This window comes from Ranitomeya imitator, chromosome 10, assembly GCF_032444005.1.
Source record: "Ranitomeya imitator isolate aRanImi1 chromosome 10, aRanImi1.pri, whole genome shotgun sequence".
In the NCBI taxonomy this organism is placed as follows: Eukaryota; Metazoa; Chordata; class Amphibia; order Anura; family Dendrobatidae; genus Ranitomeya; species Ranitomeya imitator.
The window spans coordinates 102,059,434-102,076,777 of record NC_091291.1 but is presented as its reverse complement, the minus strand read 5'-3'; the positions used below and the strand labels follow the sequence as shown (position 1 = coordinate 102,076,777).

At 40.1% G+C, this 17,344-nt stretch overlaps 1 protein-coding gene across 1 annotated transcript in view; it reads left to right on the top strand.

Annotated features, from left to right (window-relative positions):
* LOC138651612 (espin-like) overlaps window positions 1-17,344 on the top strand; it is a 263,532-nt gene that overhangs the window by 13,823 nt on the left and 232,365 nt on the right. Inside the window, exon 2 of the mRNA XM_069741931.1 lies at window positions 11,255-11,448. Within this exon, the coding sequence (XP_069598032.1) occupies window positions 11,255-11,448 (194 nt within the window). The remainder of the gene's footprint in view (window positions 1-11,254; window positions 11,449-17,344) is intronic.

Here is a 17,344-nt window from a genome sequence, read left to right as displayed (position 1 = left end):
TTCATATGCAACTGCGACTCACTTGCAACATGACCACCGATGGGATGTTTTCTTCTGCTTTAAAGTAGTCACATGGTATCAAGTCACAGACAAGTCATGCTAAGATTCGTGGTCACATGAGTACAATAAAAGTGTACAATGGTCATGTATAGTGGTCGGGTCATGTTGGGGATTTGGTGCTCTATCTATATATATAATTGTCTAAGGGTTTTTCTGTCTGTCTGTCTGTCCTGGAAATCCCGCTTCTCTGATTGGTCGAGGCCCCCAGGCCTCGACCAATCAGCGACGGGCACAGCATGGCGACGATGATGTCATAAAGGTTGCCTCGACCAATCAGCGACGGGCACAGTCTGCCGCGAATTCGCCTCAACCAATCAGCGACGGGCACAGTATCGATGGTAATGTCATAATGGTTGCCATGGCGACGATGATGTCATAAAGGTTGCCTCGACCAATCAGCGACAGGCACAGTCTGCCGCGAATTCTGGAATCATCATTGTCCATATACTACGGGACATGCATATTCTAGAATACCCGATGCGTTAGAATCGGGCCACAATCTAGTGTATAATAAAAGTATAATAAAAGTGTATGATTATTATGTCCAGAGGCGTACATAGAAATAATGTGGCCCTGTAGTAGAAGTTCTAATTGAGTTCCCCACTCAACAAACAATTAATATTTAACGAGATCACAGAATAGCATGTCTCACAACTTTGCAGCCTTTACAAAGCAGTCTTCCACCTGCTGAAGCCCTAGATTCCTCTTTTATTGCCCTCATAAAGTATGATGCCAACAAAATTGCCCCCCCCCCAACACACAGTATACCTCCATATTGTTGCAGAGTGCGTCTTCTTGCAGTCACCGCTGTACTTAGGAGAGCTTCAATCAGCAAGATATCTTGAGTAAACAGTATTTACTTCATACTGGATAAACATGAGATACAATTCAGTGTCACACAGTCCGTGCACTGAAGACAACACATTCATGAAGAAAAGCAAAACCGAAAGTAAAAAAGCAACAAACCACTGAGAGCTTCCCTCCCCACATTACAGCAAGTATATGACTTTACACACTATCGCCATCTGCTGTCTGGTTAGTATAAAGTCCTCCTTTCACTTATAATAAGTCCCAATCTGTTGCATATGCCAACACCCTTTCTCAACAGTAAGGACTTATTCAATCAAACCCAACTTTTTTATTAGTCTCTGATGTTTATCAGCATTCAACGCCTTCGTGAAAATGTCTGCTGTCATTTCTTCAGTAGGACAGTACTCTAACTTCAAGACTCCGTGTTCCTGATGATCTCTCAAGAAATGATATTTCACATCAATATGTTTGGTTCTTGGATTGACTCTTTCCATCTGAGCAAGAACAACACATCATTGATTGTCCTCTTTTAGTTTTGTTGGTGCCAACTGTGGTTGTCCTAATTCTGTCAACAATTGTCTTAACCACAGTACTTCTTGACTCGCATGTGCTGCTGCAACATATTCTGCTTCTGTTGAAGATAGTGTTACAATTGACTGTTTCTTACTTGTCCAACTTATTGGTCCACCTGAGAGGAAAAAAATATGTCCACTGGTAGATCTTCTGTCAGTTGGATCTCCAGCCCAATCTGCATCAACATATCCTGTTAAAATGCAATCATCGCTTGTGGGTAATTTCAGCTTAACATTGCTAGTTCATTTCAAATAACGTATTACTTTCTTCACGGCATTCCAATTAGCTTTATTTGGTTTTGATACCTTTCTACTCAGGATTCCTACTGCTGCTGCAATGTCTGGTCTTGTAACGGTTGCTAGATACAGTAGTTTTCCTATTGCTGTTCTGTATTCTTCATTATTTGGTAGCATATTTTGTTCACTGTTCATCTCTTTGAGATAATTAGTTTCCATTGGAGACTTTACTGTTTTTGCATCTTTTAATCCAAATTTTTCTGTTATGTCTTGAATCATATGATTTTGATTCAGTAGGAAACTTCCATCTTCTTCTCTTTCTACTTGTATTCCTAGATATTGTTTTACATTTCCCAAGTCTTTGATTTCGAAATGTTGCTTCAGGATTTTTAGAATGTTTTCGTTATCCCTTTCTTGTTCAAAACAAATCAAAATGTCATCTACATATATGAGTATGTAAATCCATCTATTAATCAGCCTTTTTGTGTATAAGCATGGATCAGCTTTGCTTCTTTGAAATTTTTCATTTGTAAGTACTTCCGTGATTTTGTCATTCCATGCTTTAGCTGCTTGCTTTAAACCATATATGCTTTTCTGTAGTTTACAAACTTTGTTTGGATTTCTTTCATCTTTGAATCCTGGAGGTTGTTCCATATAAATGTCTTCTGTTAAATCTCCATTCAGAAAAGCTGTCTTTACATCCAGATGTCTCAGTTGCATCTGTTTCATTGCTGCAACTGTAAGTAAAGTTCTTATTGTAGTGTGTTTGACAACTGGAGCAAATGTCTCATCATAGTCTTCTCCAACAGGCAGTTTAGATATTTCTTCCCAAGAAGTAGGCTCATAGATTTTTCTTGTGCTTGTCTTGTATGAGAGACGTTTTGGTGGTTTTCCTTTGTTCTCTCTCATTGAACGTCTTGGTTCTGTGTCTGTTTGTAGTTGTGATTCTTCACTTTCAGTATTTTGTTCTTCATTAACTTCTGCTTCTTTCTCATCAGATATTTCTTCAGTTGTGTCATTATTGGTTTTCTCATTTTTTGTTTCAACTGAAATCATAATATCTTCATTCAAATCTTCAATGAATGTCACACTGTTACTCACCGTAACTCTGTCTGTTTTGGGATCTAGGATTCTGTATCCTTTGCAATTTTCACTATATCCAACAAATATTCCTTCCATGGATCTGTTTTGAAGTTTGGAACGTTTTTCTGTTGGAATGAATATGAAAACTTTACATCCAAAAACTTTTAATTGATTGACACTTGGTTTCATACCTTGCCACAGTTCATATGGAGTTTTCGTCAGTTTTCTGGAAAAAAGTCTGTTCTGTAGATAAGTAGCTGTCATTGCTGCCTCACCCCAATATTTCTCTGGTAGTTTGGAATCCGTCAGCATACATCTTATCATCTCTGTTAGAGTTCTGTTTTTCCTTTCTGCTACTCCATTTTGTTCAGGTGTGTATGGAACCGTTTTCTGGTGTTCTATTCCATTTTGTCTTAAGTAGTCTTCTATTCTGTGACCTGTAAATTCACCTCCATTATCACTTCTGATGACAATTGGCTTCCTTTGAAATTTGTTACTTGATCTTGTTACATAGTCTACAAGTTTATCAAAAACTTCACTTTTGTTTTTAATTAAGTATGTGACTGTGTATCTTGAGTAATCGTCTATAAAAGTCAACATGTATCTATTGCCTCCTGATGTAGTCACTTTCATGGGTCCACATACGTCAGTATGCACCAAATCAAGTGGTCTTTCGCTTTTCATCTCACTTTCTTTTGGAATAGATATCCTTGTGGCTTTGGATTTTATACAACAATCACATCTTATGGTAATTGAGCAATCTGATATCTTTAAATCTTTTGTCAATTCTTTTCTCTGTAGTTCCCTTATACTGTCAGGGTGTCTATGTCCTAGACGTCTATGCCACATGTGAATACAGTTTTTGTGATCATGTGTACATACCTTCATCTGTTCCTTTGGTGTGTCAAAATGATATAATTGTTCATCTGCCTTGACTTTGGTTATCACCTTTTTTCCTGCAATAATTGCACACTCATTGTCTTTGAATTTCACTGTAAGTCCTTTAGCTGTTAAACGTTTCACAGATAATAATCCGCCTTCCAATTTTGGAACATACAACACATCTTGTACAAGTATCTTTGAATCTTGCCCGAACTTGTTTGAACAATTTAGCATACCTTGTCCGATACCTTCTGCGGTTATTTTGCTTCCATCTGCGAGATAAATGGCTTCTTTCTTATCTAAATCAAGATCAGTAAAGAAATTCTTGTCACTTGTCATATGACTCGTTGCTCCTGAATCAATAAACCAACCAAGTGATGATTTCTTGTCTGTTACTTTAAATGTGCCATTCCAATTATTCTCACATGAATCGGAAATTGTGTTTTTTACTTTCTCTGTATGCTTTTTATGTTGTAATTTTTGTTGTTCTGCTTTCCATATGGTACAGTCTTTCTTTAAATGACCTTTTTTCTTACATCTGAAGCATTCTCTTGTCTCTTTATTATAGGGTTTTTGGAATTCTGTAGCTTTAAGAGCGTTTTCACTGTCCTTTTCAGTAGAAGAATCATTTCTTTGTTCTTTTCTTCTCTGATATTCATCTATTAGTCTTGTTTTCACAAAATCTAATGTAATGTCAGTTTCTGGTCTCGTCTCAAGGGCATTTATCAAGGCTGTATATGAATCTGGTAAACTGCACAACAATATAGCTGCTACATGACTTTCTTTAATATCTTCACCAATAGATCTTAGCTGTGATATCACTTCCATCATTGAGAATATGTGCTTCTGCATATCGTCATTTGCACTCAATCTCATACTGTACAGCTTTCTTAATAAAAATAACTTGTGATTCAAGCTAGGTCTTTCATACAGTTTCCTTAATGCTTCCCACATTCCCTTAGCTGTTTCTTCATTTCTTATATGTATTAATTGAGCATCATCCACTAATAAGCTAATGGTGGCTCTAGCTTTTATATCCTTCTTATCCCATGTCTGATTATCTTGATCTGGTCTTGCTGTAACAATTACTTCCCATAGATCATACTTAGATAACAACATCTCTACTTTGAATTTCCATAACTGATAATTTTCACTATTCAGTTTAGCTACTGTAAATTTCAGTTCTGTGTTACTCATCATCTTTATATAGTCTTACTTGTTTAGAGAGTTGTACTGAAGATATTCTCCTGTATGTCCTGTGAATTCTCTGCAATTATATCCAGCTCCTGGGATGCTGAATTCCTCTGTCACTCTGTATCTGGATTTAGTTCCTTCTGTTTACAGAGCTTATCTGTGTGCTCCGTTATCTGGGCTATAAACCAGGATCCTTCTGCCTGAGCTTGTAGTGCAGACCTGTAGTGTCTGGGGTGCCTGGGATGTCTGGGGTTATCTGGGGTGCCTGGGATTATCTGGGCTTATCTGGGATGCCTGGGCCCATAACCTGTTGCAGAGTGCGTCTTCTTGCAGTCACAGCTGTACCTAGGAAAGCTTCAATCAGCAAGATATCTTGAGTAAACAGTATTTACTTCATACTAGATAAACATGAGATACAATTAAGTGTCACACAGTCCGTGCACTGAAGACAACACATTCATGAAGAAAAGCAAAACCGAAAGTAAAAAAGCAACAAACCACTGAGAGCTTCCCTCCCCACATTACAGCAAGTATATGACTTTACACACTATCGCCATCTGCTGTCTGGTTAGTATAAAGTCCTCCTTTCACTTATAATAAGTCCCAATCTGTTGCATATGCCAACACATATTACCCTCCACATGCACAGTATGCTGATCCTGCCGTAAACCACTTCAACTTTCCTGGTGACTCTGAGGGTATGTGCACACATCAGGATTTCTTGCAGAAATTTTCCTGAAAAAAAACGGAAATTTCTGCCAGAAATCCGCATGCGCTTTTTTCAAGTTTTTTTTCATGCGTTTTGATGCGTTTTTTTTGTGCGGTTTTTCCCAAATGCATAGAATAGCGGGAAAAACGCAGAAAATCCGCAAAATTAATGAACATGCTGCTTTTTTTTACCACGATGCGTTTTTTCGCGGCAAAAAACGCATCATGTGCACAAAACATGCAGAATGCATTCTAAATGATAGGATGCATAATGTATGCGTTTTTAATGAGTTTTTATAGCGTTTTTACCGCGAAAAACGCGAAAAATACACGAAAAAACCTGAACGTGTGCACATAGCCTAACACAGCATGATCCCCTAAGATTGATCCCCACACCACCCTCCATGCAGTATAGTGGGCTTACATATAGTATAATGGCTGTATACCTCATCACACTGTAAAATGGCCCCCACTAGTCCTCCAAACAGTATTATGGCCCCCACACAGCCCTCAACAGAGTATCATGGACCCCACACAAACCGTTACACTGTATAATTTCTTGCATACAGTATAAATGGCCCCCACATAGCCCTCCAAATAGTATAATAGTCTCCATCGTCCTCCATATTGTACACTGCACCCCGTAATCCTCCGTATAGTATAATGTGCTCCCCATAGTCTTCCATACAGGATCATGCGCTCTCCATAGTCTTCCATACAGGAAAATGTGCTCTCCATAGTTCTCGATACAGTATAATGCATTTCCCATAGTCCTCCATGCAGTATAACACACTCCCATAGTTCCCCATACAGTATAATGCAATCCTCATAGTCCTCCATATAGTATAAGGCACTCCCCATAGTCTTCCATACAGTAAAATGCACTCCCCATTATCCTCCATATAGTATAACACACTCTTCATAGTCTTCCATATAGTATAAGGCCTTCCCATAGTCTTCCACACAGTATAATGCACTGCCCATAGTCCTCCATACAGTATGCTGCACTCTTCATAGTCCTCTATATAGTATACTGCACTCTAAATACTCCTCCATATAGTAAAAAGTACTCCCCATAGTGTTCCATGCAGTATAATGCACTCTCCATAGTCCTCCATATAGTATAAAGCACTCTTCATAGTCCTCCATATAGTATAAGGCACTCACCATAGTCTTCCATACAGTATAATGCACTCCCAATAGTCCTCCATATAGTCTACTGCACTCTTCATAGTCCTCCATATAGTATACTGCACTCTTTGTAGTCCTCCATATAGTATAAGGCACTTCCCATAATCTTCCATACCTTATACTGCACTTGACATAGTCCTCTATACAGTATTATGTCCACCACAATATGTACGTTGATTTGAAGAAAAAAATGACTATACTCACCTCTTCTCCTTGTTCCCACACTGTTCCGGTCTCTGCAGTGAGTGCTCTGAAGGGCCCGCACATCTCATTGCTGCGGGCGCCATGTAGTGATGTCATCGCGTCTGCTGTGCTGAGACGTCACATGCCGGGAAAGAATGATGGAGGAGGAAACATCAGCTGACGTTTCCTCTTTCATCATTGCTTTCAACTGTATGGCCATCCAAGATGCCAATTAAGTTGAATGTGCAATGACGGGTGGGCCATCCCCCCACGGCTCATGGGGCCCATAGCTGCCGCATGGCCTGCTCTCATTGGTGGTATGCCACTGGTAGGGTCATGTTGGGGGTTATAGTGTTTGATGCATAGTGCATATTAGAATTGTTTACTAGTCACGTCCAGAATTATATTGTGGTCATGTTAGGAGTAGTAGTATTTATGTCAATGGTCATGATGGCGGTTGTAGTTCTCTATGTGTAGAGTAATATATAACTGCATTATTTCTTTGTACAGTGTTCGGGTCATGTTGGGGATGGTAGTGTTTTATGTAAAGAGTATAATATAATTTTATAATGATCATGTCCATCGATCAGGTTATGCTGGGGGTTGTAGTGTTCTATGTGTACAAGTGCATAATAGAAATTTATAATTACAATGTATAATTATTATGCCCAGATTACCGTATGTTGAGAGGTGTAGTGTTTTATGTCCACCTTGGGTATTAAACTATATTTTAGCAGTTGATTTGCAGCCATATTATTTTCACCCAACTACCGTATCCCGAAAACTGGATTTTAGTAACTTGACAGAAAAAAGACGTCTGAAGGACTTTTATTCACTGCGGTAATATGTGATAAGTGACAGTTAGTACGATGGTATACATATTATTTCTATATTGGTGATAATACACAGTGGTATAAAAATCTACACACCCCTGTAAAAATGCCAGGTTATTGTCATATAAAAAAAAATCATACCATGAAGAATCATCTCAGAATATTTTCCACCTTTAATATTGCTCTAAATCTGTACAAATCCGTTGAGAAGTAAACTTACGGTAAATATTTTGGAGAGGAAAAAAAAAGAACAAAAATAATGAGGTTGCATGAATATGCCCACCCTTAAACTAATAACTTTGTTGAAGTCCTCTTTGAATTTCTGGCAGCATTCAGTCTTTTTGGATAGGAGTCTATCAGCATGGCACATCTAGAATTGGCGATCTTTGCCCACTCTTCCTTGCAGTAGCGCTCCAAATCTGTCAGATCTTGAGGTCACACACAGATTTTCAAAAGGATTCAGGTTTGGGCTCTGGCTGGGCCATTCCAAAACTTTCATCTTCTTCTTGTGAAGCCATTCGTTTGTTGGTTTGGAGATATCCTTAAGATTGTTGTTGTCCTGAAAGATGAATTTCCCTAAAGACCAGATGTGAACAACATGGGAGATTGTTTTCACATGCAGTATACAACCAATACTTGCCAAAAATTCCTGCAGCTCCTTTAATGTTGCTGTAGGCCTCTTGGCAAACTCCCGGATCAATTTTCTTCTTGTCTTTTAATCAATTTTTGAGGGAAGTCCAGTTTTAGATAATGTCACTGTTGTGCCAAATGTAAACAACTTCTTAATGACCATTGTCACAGTGCTCCATGATATATTTAATGCCTTGGAAAAAATGTTGCACCCTTCTCCTGACTGATAACTTGCTGTGTTGTAAGCTGTTTATGGACCATGGCTTTAACTTTCACCAATGAGATCCCTTTGCTGTGTTGTAAGCTGTTTATGGACCATGGCTTTAACTTTCACCAATGAGATCCCTTTGCTGTGTTGTAAGCTGTTTATGAACCATGGCTTTAACTTTCACCAATGAGATCCCTTTGCTGTATTGTAAGCTGTTTATGGACTATGGCTTTGACTTTCACCAATGACATCCCTTTGCTGTGTTGTAAGCTGTTTATGGACCATGGCTTTACCTTTCACCAATGAGATCCCTTTGGTGTGTTGTAAGCTGTTTAGGGATCATAGCTTTTTCTGTACATTGCAACTAAGAAAATGTCAGGAAAATCCTCATAGAACGGTGAAAATTGATATCGGGCTAATCAGAATCACTATCAATGATTGCAGGTGTTCACTGGCTACTATTTACCATGAGATTAATTGTGATTATCTCATTCTGAGAACACCCACATCCCCAATTATAAGACGGTGTTCACACTTATGCAACCACATTATTGTAGTTTTCTTATTTTTATTTTCCCCCTCATTTTTTTTTCCTTCATGGATTTGTACAGATTATATGTGACATTACAGGTGGGATAAGTTCTGAAATAATTATTATTTTCTTTTTTTTTTAACATGACAAAAAGCTGTCATTTTAACAGGGGTGTGTAGACTTTTCATATCCACTGCAAGCGCATCGGAAATAGATTCTTTAACTCTTCGAACCCATCTTTAGTTTTTGGATGACATTCTTTGGAAACTGCTTTTTATTGGAGTCTGGGGCTGTAGGGGATTGTACAGAATTCAGCCTGAGACACAACACAATGAATGCAAATGAGCTGTTAATCGGCTTTCCCAATGTCGGATGGTTGGTGAAATCATGTGATGTGCTTAGAGCTTAAAAGCATTACAGGTAATTTGTGTAAAATGCTATGGAGTGCGAGAGACAGGGGATTACCGGGCAGGACAGCTCGGCACAATAAGATGCTGTAGTAAATTAAATAATTTTTGGGCCTAGTGAAAAAATGAATGAAACCAAGACCTGGAGGTGTTACCATATCAACCAGCTTTAATTCTGTAACTTACTATATAAAATTACAGCTGAAATCTAAATGGCTGCTAAGGGCAACAGCTTTAGTCCTTTTTTGTAATAGTGTCCATAGATTGTGGCTCATAATGTATGCTGTGTATTGGATTCAGGCGTGTCTCAAAAAATAGACAACATCTGCGTTAGTGGTTACTTTTAGATAATAACATTGCACTAAGTTTCAATATGTAATCTTCATCCCTTTATTCATTTTCAGATCTCCTCTGATATGCAGTTAGCAGCCTGATACAAGTTTCTTTACTGGGATTGTCTCTCCCAGTAATATAGGCTGTATCTCAGAAATGAGCGTCACTCCCAGTAATATAGGCTGGATGTGAGGTCTATGTGCATCCAGGGTGCTACAGTGGCTTTAATGTATAAACACACCTCTAATACTGCACTTATGTCCGCTCTATGTGTTTTCTTCCTTTTCTACAGCCTGTTTTTTCTGTCCTCCATGAGACTGTACATGCTATCTCTTCTCTCCACATTTTGAAGATCTCTGAACAAGAAGAAGAGAAGAGGAAAGCAGAGAGAGCTGGAACAAGTGATCAGGAGCTCTAATAGATTTGTAAAATGTTTGCAAAGCAAAAGTTTATACGCAAAAGAATGATGAAAACATTTTAATAAAGAGTATTTCTAAAGATGCTTGGCTTTATATTTAGGAAATAAATGAGCAATAAAATTGCAAACTAAATTCAGTTTGAAAGTCTACATAGCATGTAGTTTTGTTTCTGTACACAGATCTTCAATATATGTTGCTGTCACTGTGGGAGCAAATGTATATAGCTGTGCATAGCTCCTAATAACCTGGAGAGGAGCTACATATAGATTACCCCTTAAAGGGAATCTGTCAGCGAGATGTATCCCCTTCCCCAAACTATCTATACGTGCATGTAACCCCTTTAAAGACAGTCCAGCAATACCTTTACATGGCCGATTTGTTCTTCCTTTACTTAGAAATTAGTGTTTGAATTCATATGCAAATAAGGCTGAAGAGCTATGGTAGATCTGAAACCTCTGTCACTCCAGCTCTACTCCCCACTCAGTTCCGCCTCCTTCTACTTGACTGACAGCCTCTGTGCTGTGTGACTTCAGGCAAAGGAGCAGTCAATCAAGCAGGAAGAGGCAGCGCTGGGCAGGGAGTAGAGCTGTAGTGACATAGGCTTCAGATCTACCATAGTCCTAGATTTAAAAGCTTATTTCTCAGTAATGGTGGAATGGACTGGCCATGCAGCAGTATTTCTGGACTAGTCTTTGAAAGAGCTGCATGCACATAGTTTTGAGGGTGAAATTCTGCTGACGGATTCCCTTTAAAGATCGCAACAAAAATTAGAAAGAATAGAGCAACAATGCTATGTACTAAAGAAACAAAACTCCATGGCTCGAAAAAGAATATTAAGAAAATGCAATGGATCAGTTAAGCTTCAGGTTTCTGGGGCTTACACTTTTAGCCTTTGTGAATACATGTGTTTTGCTCCCATAAATATTCATTGCGGGTGAAGTTAATTTGTAATATTTTTTTTCCGTCTTTCAGGACAAGGACAATTCTGGTGCCACTATTCTGCACTTAGCCGCCAGGTTTGGCCACCATGAAATAATTGGTTGGTTGTTGCGGTTTGGAACGAACGACGCGATGGTAGCTACAGACACTGGAGCACTTCCCGTACACTATGCAGCGGCCAAAGGAGATCTCCCCACATTGCAACATCTCATAGAGTACTGCCCAGAGTAAGATACCCAGGTTTTCTCTATGTCCTCCTTAATATTATCTCATTGTCGTTCTCCTTAGAAGTTGTACTCCTGTTTTTTTACATTGTATTCATAATTCTGTTTTCATGGTTTGAAATACTCTAAAAAAAAAAAAAATTGATGTTATATAAGGCTGCATGATTTTACTGTGGAAATTTCATCATTTTCACAGTACCAACAAAGTGAATGAGATTTTGGCGGCTTATTTTTTACTTGCAGATTTCAACCATCAAAGCGTTTGTTATTTGTCAGATCTGCAGCGTGTCATCTCTTTCAGCATTTTTGCAGCATTTTAGAAAAAAACTAATGTAAAAACAAATATATTTTATGCGTTACTTTTTCTGCCAACACTACGAAAAATCGGCTACAAATGCTAAATGTGTGAACATACCCTAAGAGTTCATCCCTAATAACACCCCTTCACAGTCACAAGGGCCCAGGAAACTGAGATATAAGGAGTTGTTGTGTCCGTTCTCCATATGGCGAAGCTGTTTAAAGGGGATATCCAGGAATTTAGAAAAAAAGGCATGTAGTTGCTATCAAAGGCAACTATCTGTCTGTTGTACCCGGCGCCGGTCATTCTCCCAGAAATTCAGCTGCTCCCTGTCAATAGAGCAGCAGATTGTCTTCCTGTGGATGGGGCGGAACGACAGGTGTCATGCTGATTGACAGCCAGCTCCTACTGCCTAATTGGGGAAAGCTGGCTGTCAATCAGCATGACACCAGTAGTCCTTTAAGGGTTTGTTCTCATTTTTTTTTTTGCAAAGCAATGTGTTTCCGATATTCCCTTATGTAGATCCCAGGTCCAGTACATTGAACAGCGACCACAAGTAGAACCCACAGCAGTAGATCTTTATGGGTTCTACAGAACTATCATGTGTTGGTGAAAGAAAGAAAAATCCCCGGTCTCTTATGTTTTATGTACCAGGCATGAAACACGCACTGTGCCCGGGTCACAATACTTGGCTAAAGGTCTCATAGGCTGAGGGATGGCCGGAAGAACCCTACAGTAGAAGAACCCCATAAATCAGATTATCATATCTCAGCTTCCTGCCACCCTAGAAATAAAGGAATTAGGGATAATGATGTTCATTTTCCCCCTCACATCTCTCATTTTCTCCCTCACACCTCTTATTTTCCCCCTCACTCATCTCATTCCCCCCTAACACTTGTCATTTCGACCTCACATCTGTCATTTTCCGATCACTACACTATTTTCCCTCACTCCTCTCATTTTGCACTCACACCTTTTCATTTTCACCTCACACCTCTCATTTTCACCTCAGTATATACATGTTTGTCATCTCCCTTATATATAGTATACATCTGTATGTCATCTCCTGTATATAGTATATACCTGTATGTCATCTCCCCTGTATATAGTATATACTTGCTGTGTGTCATCTCCCCTGTATATAGTATATACCTGTATGTCATCTCCTCCTATATATAGTATATACCTGTATGTCATCTCCTCCTATATATAGTATATACCTGTATGTCATCTCCTTCTATATATAGTATATACCTGTATGTCATCTCCTCCTGTATATAGTATATACCTGTGTGTCATCTCCCCTGTATATAGTATATATATCGGTGTGTCATCTCCTCCTGTATATAGTATATACCTGTATGTCATCTTCTATATATAGCATATACCTGTATGTCATCTCCTCCTGTATATAGTATATACCTGTAGGTAATCTACTCCTGTATATAGTATATACCTGTGTGTCGTCTCCTCCTGTATAGAGTATATACCTGTATGTCATCTCCTCCTGTATATAGTATGTACTTGTATGTCATCTCCTCCTTTATATAGTATATACCTGTGTGTCATCTCTCCTGTATATAGTATATATCTGTGTGTCATCTCCCCTGTATATAGTATATACCTGTGTGATCTCCTGTATTAGACCTCGTTAACACGTTATTTGCTCAGTATTTTTACCTCAGTATTTGTAAGATAAATTGGCAGCCTGATAAATCCCCAGCCAACAGGAAGCCCTCCCCCTGGCAGTATATATTAGCTCACACATACACATAATAGACAGGTTATGTGACTGACAGCTGCCGTATTTCCTATATGGTACATTTGTTGCTCTTGTAGTTTGTCTGCTTATTAATCAGAATTTTATTTTTGAAGGCTAATACCAGACTTGTGTGTGTTTTAGGGCGAGTTTCGTTTGTCAAGTTGTGTGTGTTGAGTTGTGTGTGGCGACATGCATGTAGCGACTTTTGTGAGATGAGTTTTGTGTGGCTACATGCGTGTAGCAACTTTTTGTGTGACAGGTTAGTGTAGCAAGTTGTGTGCAGCAAGTTTTGCGCATGGCGAGTTTTGCGCGTGGTGAGTTTTATGTCTGGTGCCTTTTGAGTATGTGCAAGTTTTGTGTGAGGCAACTTTTGCATGTGTTGCAAATTTTGTGCATGTGGCAATTTTTCCGCATGTGCAAGTTTTGCGTGTGGCGAGTTTTCCATGAGGTGAGTTTTGCACTTGTGGCGAGTTTTGCGTGAGCCTATTTTTTGCATGTGGCGAGTTTTGCGCGTGGTGAGTTTTGAGCGGCGACTTTTGTGTTTCGACTTTTATGTGGCGAGGTTGGTGTATGTGTGGTGAAATGTGTGCTGAGGGTGGTATATATGTTCAAGCACATGGTAGTGTGTGGCGCATTTTGTGTGTGTGTTCATATCCCCATGTGTGGTGAGTATCCCATGTCGGGGCCCCACCTTAGCAACTGTACGGTATATACTCTTTGGCGCCATCGCTCTCACTCTTTAAGTCCCCGTTGTTCACATCTGGCAGCTGTCAATTTGCCTCCTACACTTTTCCTTTCACTTTTCCCCATTATGTAGATAGGGGAAAAATAGTTTGGTGAATTGGAAAGCGCGGAGTTAAAATTTCACCTCACAACATAGCCTATGACGCTCTCGGGGTCCAGACGTGTGACTGTGCAAAATTTTGTGGCTGTAGCTGCGACGCCTCCAACACTTTTCCTTTCACTTTTTTCCCCATTATGTAGATAGGGGCAAAATTGTTTTGGTGAATTGGAAAGCGCGGGGTTAAAATTTCACCTCACAACGTAGCCTATGACGCTCTCAGGGTCCAGACGTGTGACTGTGCAAAATTTTGTTGCTGTAGCTGCGACGCTTCCAACACTTTTCCTTTCACTTTTTTCCCCATTATGTAGATAGGGGCAAAATTGTTTGGTGAATTGGAACGCGCGGGGTTAAAATTTCACCTCACAATATAGCCTATGACGCTCTCGGGGTCCAGACGTGTGACTGTGCAAAATTTTGTGGCTGTAGCTGCGACGGTGCAGATGCCAATCCCGGACATACACACACACACACACACACACATACACACATTCAGCTTTATATAGTAGATTATTATATCTCTGGATGTTGACAGTCCAAAGGAGCATGTCACTATTTATTTTTTATGTTGGCCTTGTAAAATGTCCCCACTTTTACACCCCCTTTAAAAACAAGTAATTGGAAAAAAAGCCCAAAAAGTGTTAAAACTTCTTCAATAACAGATTTTTGGGCTATTTCACCAATAATCTCGTCTAAAAGAACTTTTGAAATCACGTAGAACCATGGCATATCGCTGAAATGAGTCATATTGCTAGGATATGACATCACTTTTCCATCTGTCTAGGTCTGACTGTTTGGGCCCAGGCTGATCCTGAGAGTAAATTTCACAGTCCAAGTGTGGATGCAGCTGCCACAGGTTGCCGTACCCCAACTGGACAGTCTTAGGGTAGAGTCTCACGATCCACCTCTGAGAAAAACGGTCCGATTATTCTGATTGGAGTTGGATCAGAGTGCATCAGTTTTTCTCGGAGGTGGAGAGAACCCCCAAACAAAAGAATCTCTTCCGTCTCCATTCTGTCAGTCCTTGAAAATTGGGCACTGCTTGGACATCATCTGTTTTTTTCACATACCCATAGACTTGCATTGCCAACTTTGATCTGACACTCAGATCAAAGTCATCAATAGCTTGGATTTTTTCCGTGGACCACTCAGTCCAAGGAAAAACAAATCATACATGCACACAGCCCCATAAAATATCATAGGTATGAGTGTTATATCTGTGAAAACCACAGATAGCACTCGAACGAGAAAATCGGTGGTGTGCACAAGCCCTTATAGGCATGTATGAGGTAGTGAATTTAATTTCAGAAGATCCGTGACCAAAGGACGGTCTGCAAAACACAGATGTGTGAATAAGGTTACTGTTGGGGGATCAGCTCTGCAGCTTCTTCCCTTTTTTTCCCTGCTCAGTGCTGCCTCCGGTCTCCTGGCTGGGAAGGAAACCACCGGCAGCCCAATGGACTTGAATGGGGCCACACTGCAGTTCTTTGCATTGAAGGGGCAGGGAAACTGTGAAAGGAAACCAACATATCACTGTGGACCCTCCATCTTCTGGATCGATGGTTGCACTTTTGACAATCATAAAGTGATGCCATACCCTAGCTATATGCCATCACATATGGGCAAAACAGTGCACCCCGTGAGGACGTAGGTATCTGTAGGGGTTTGGAGTTGAAGGCTAAAGAAAGCAGTAACCTTCTAACACTTGGAAAGGAACACACAGGACATTGCAGGCCCAGTGCTATGTGACGAGTGATGGGTTTGTGGATCTGCTCCTTGATACTTGTATTTATGTTACCTGTTTGCATTCACGTGCTGGATTTTAGGTTTCTCACCTGCTTTTGCACTAGTCACCTGGCGTTGTAGTATAGAACCCGCATGAATTATTTATCCTGGGCAGGAGCGTTCTCTGCACAATGCCTCCCGTGGATGATGATAGTTTCTTTTACAAACCTTGAAATTCCATCTTCATCACAATTAAGGGCTCAATAGCCCGATGTATCATTTGATTTTATGTGGATGCGCGCATAAGGAGGATTGTGTGATCAAGGCAAAAATTAACCCTAATTATATCTCCCGATTTTTCCATGTCTTTGTTTTCCTGCATCTCGGCGGCTGATGTTAATGTGATTCAGTACATAGCAGTAAATTGGTTACTTAAAGAAAACCGGGCGATTCTCGTCGCCCGTCACTTTTAAAAAATACTTGCATTCCCCATTAAATTACAATTTTGGAGCATCTTTAATTTCATTCCGTTATTATTCCTATTGGAAATGTATCAATAAGTCCATAAACGAACCGGAACATTCCTGTTCGGGTCCCGAATGGAGCATTAAATGGACGGTGTCAGAATATATAGGGAGACGGCTCATGTTATTGGTAATATCTGGCTACATTTATGGGGCACAGCATAGAAAAATTCAGACATGTTTAATATGTATTCCTACAGTTGAGTGGTTACACGGCACTACGGCAAATTATGTGATGCACCCTACTTCACCCATCAGGGCATTACTGCCATTACTGGTGTATGGGGCCCGGTGAGCAGAGGGGGCCCGGACTAGGTGAGACACGATGCGCAGGCAGCACAGCCGAGCCACTGTATAAATGGCCTGGCAGGCTGTGGGGCCTGGGTTAATCGTACTCTACCAGAGACTGTGGACACAGACGGTCATCTCCAGCGTGGGTTACCTAGCCACTGCAGGCCCCACAATTTAGACGGACTTACATCTCTGTGCCCGTTGGCACTTTTTTCCATATGACTCCCCTGATGATTCTCCATGACCGGAGTTGAAACGCGTAGGGAGGAAGATTCTACGTTTCAAGAGGTTTTGGGACTCTGCCTTTACACATATTGGGTGGGCTGGTCCCTTAGAGCAAGGTCCATTTGGGGCTTGTCCTTGTCAGGACAGGAGTTACAGAGGGGTTACAGGGTAGACATACTACTTCAGCCCTGCCCCTCCTCATCTAATTGGATCTCTACTGTGTCGTACGGAAG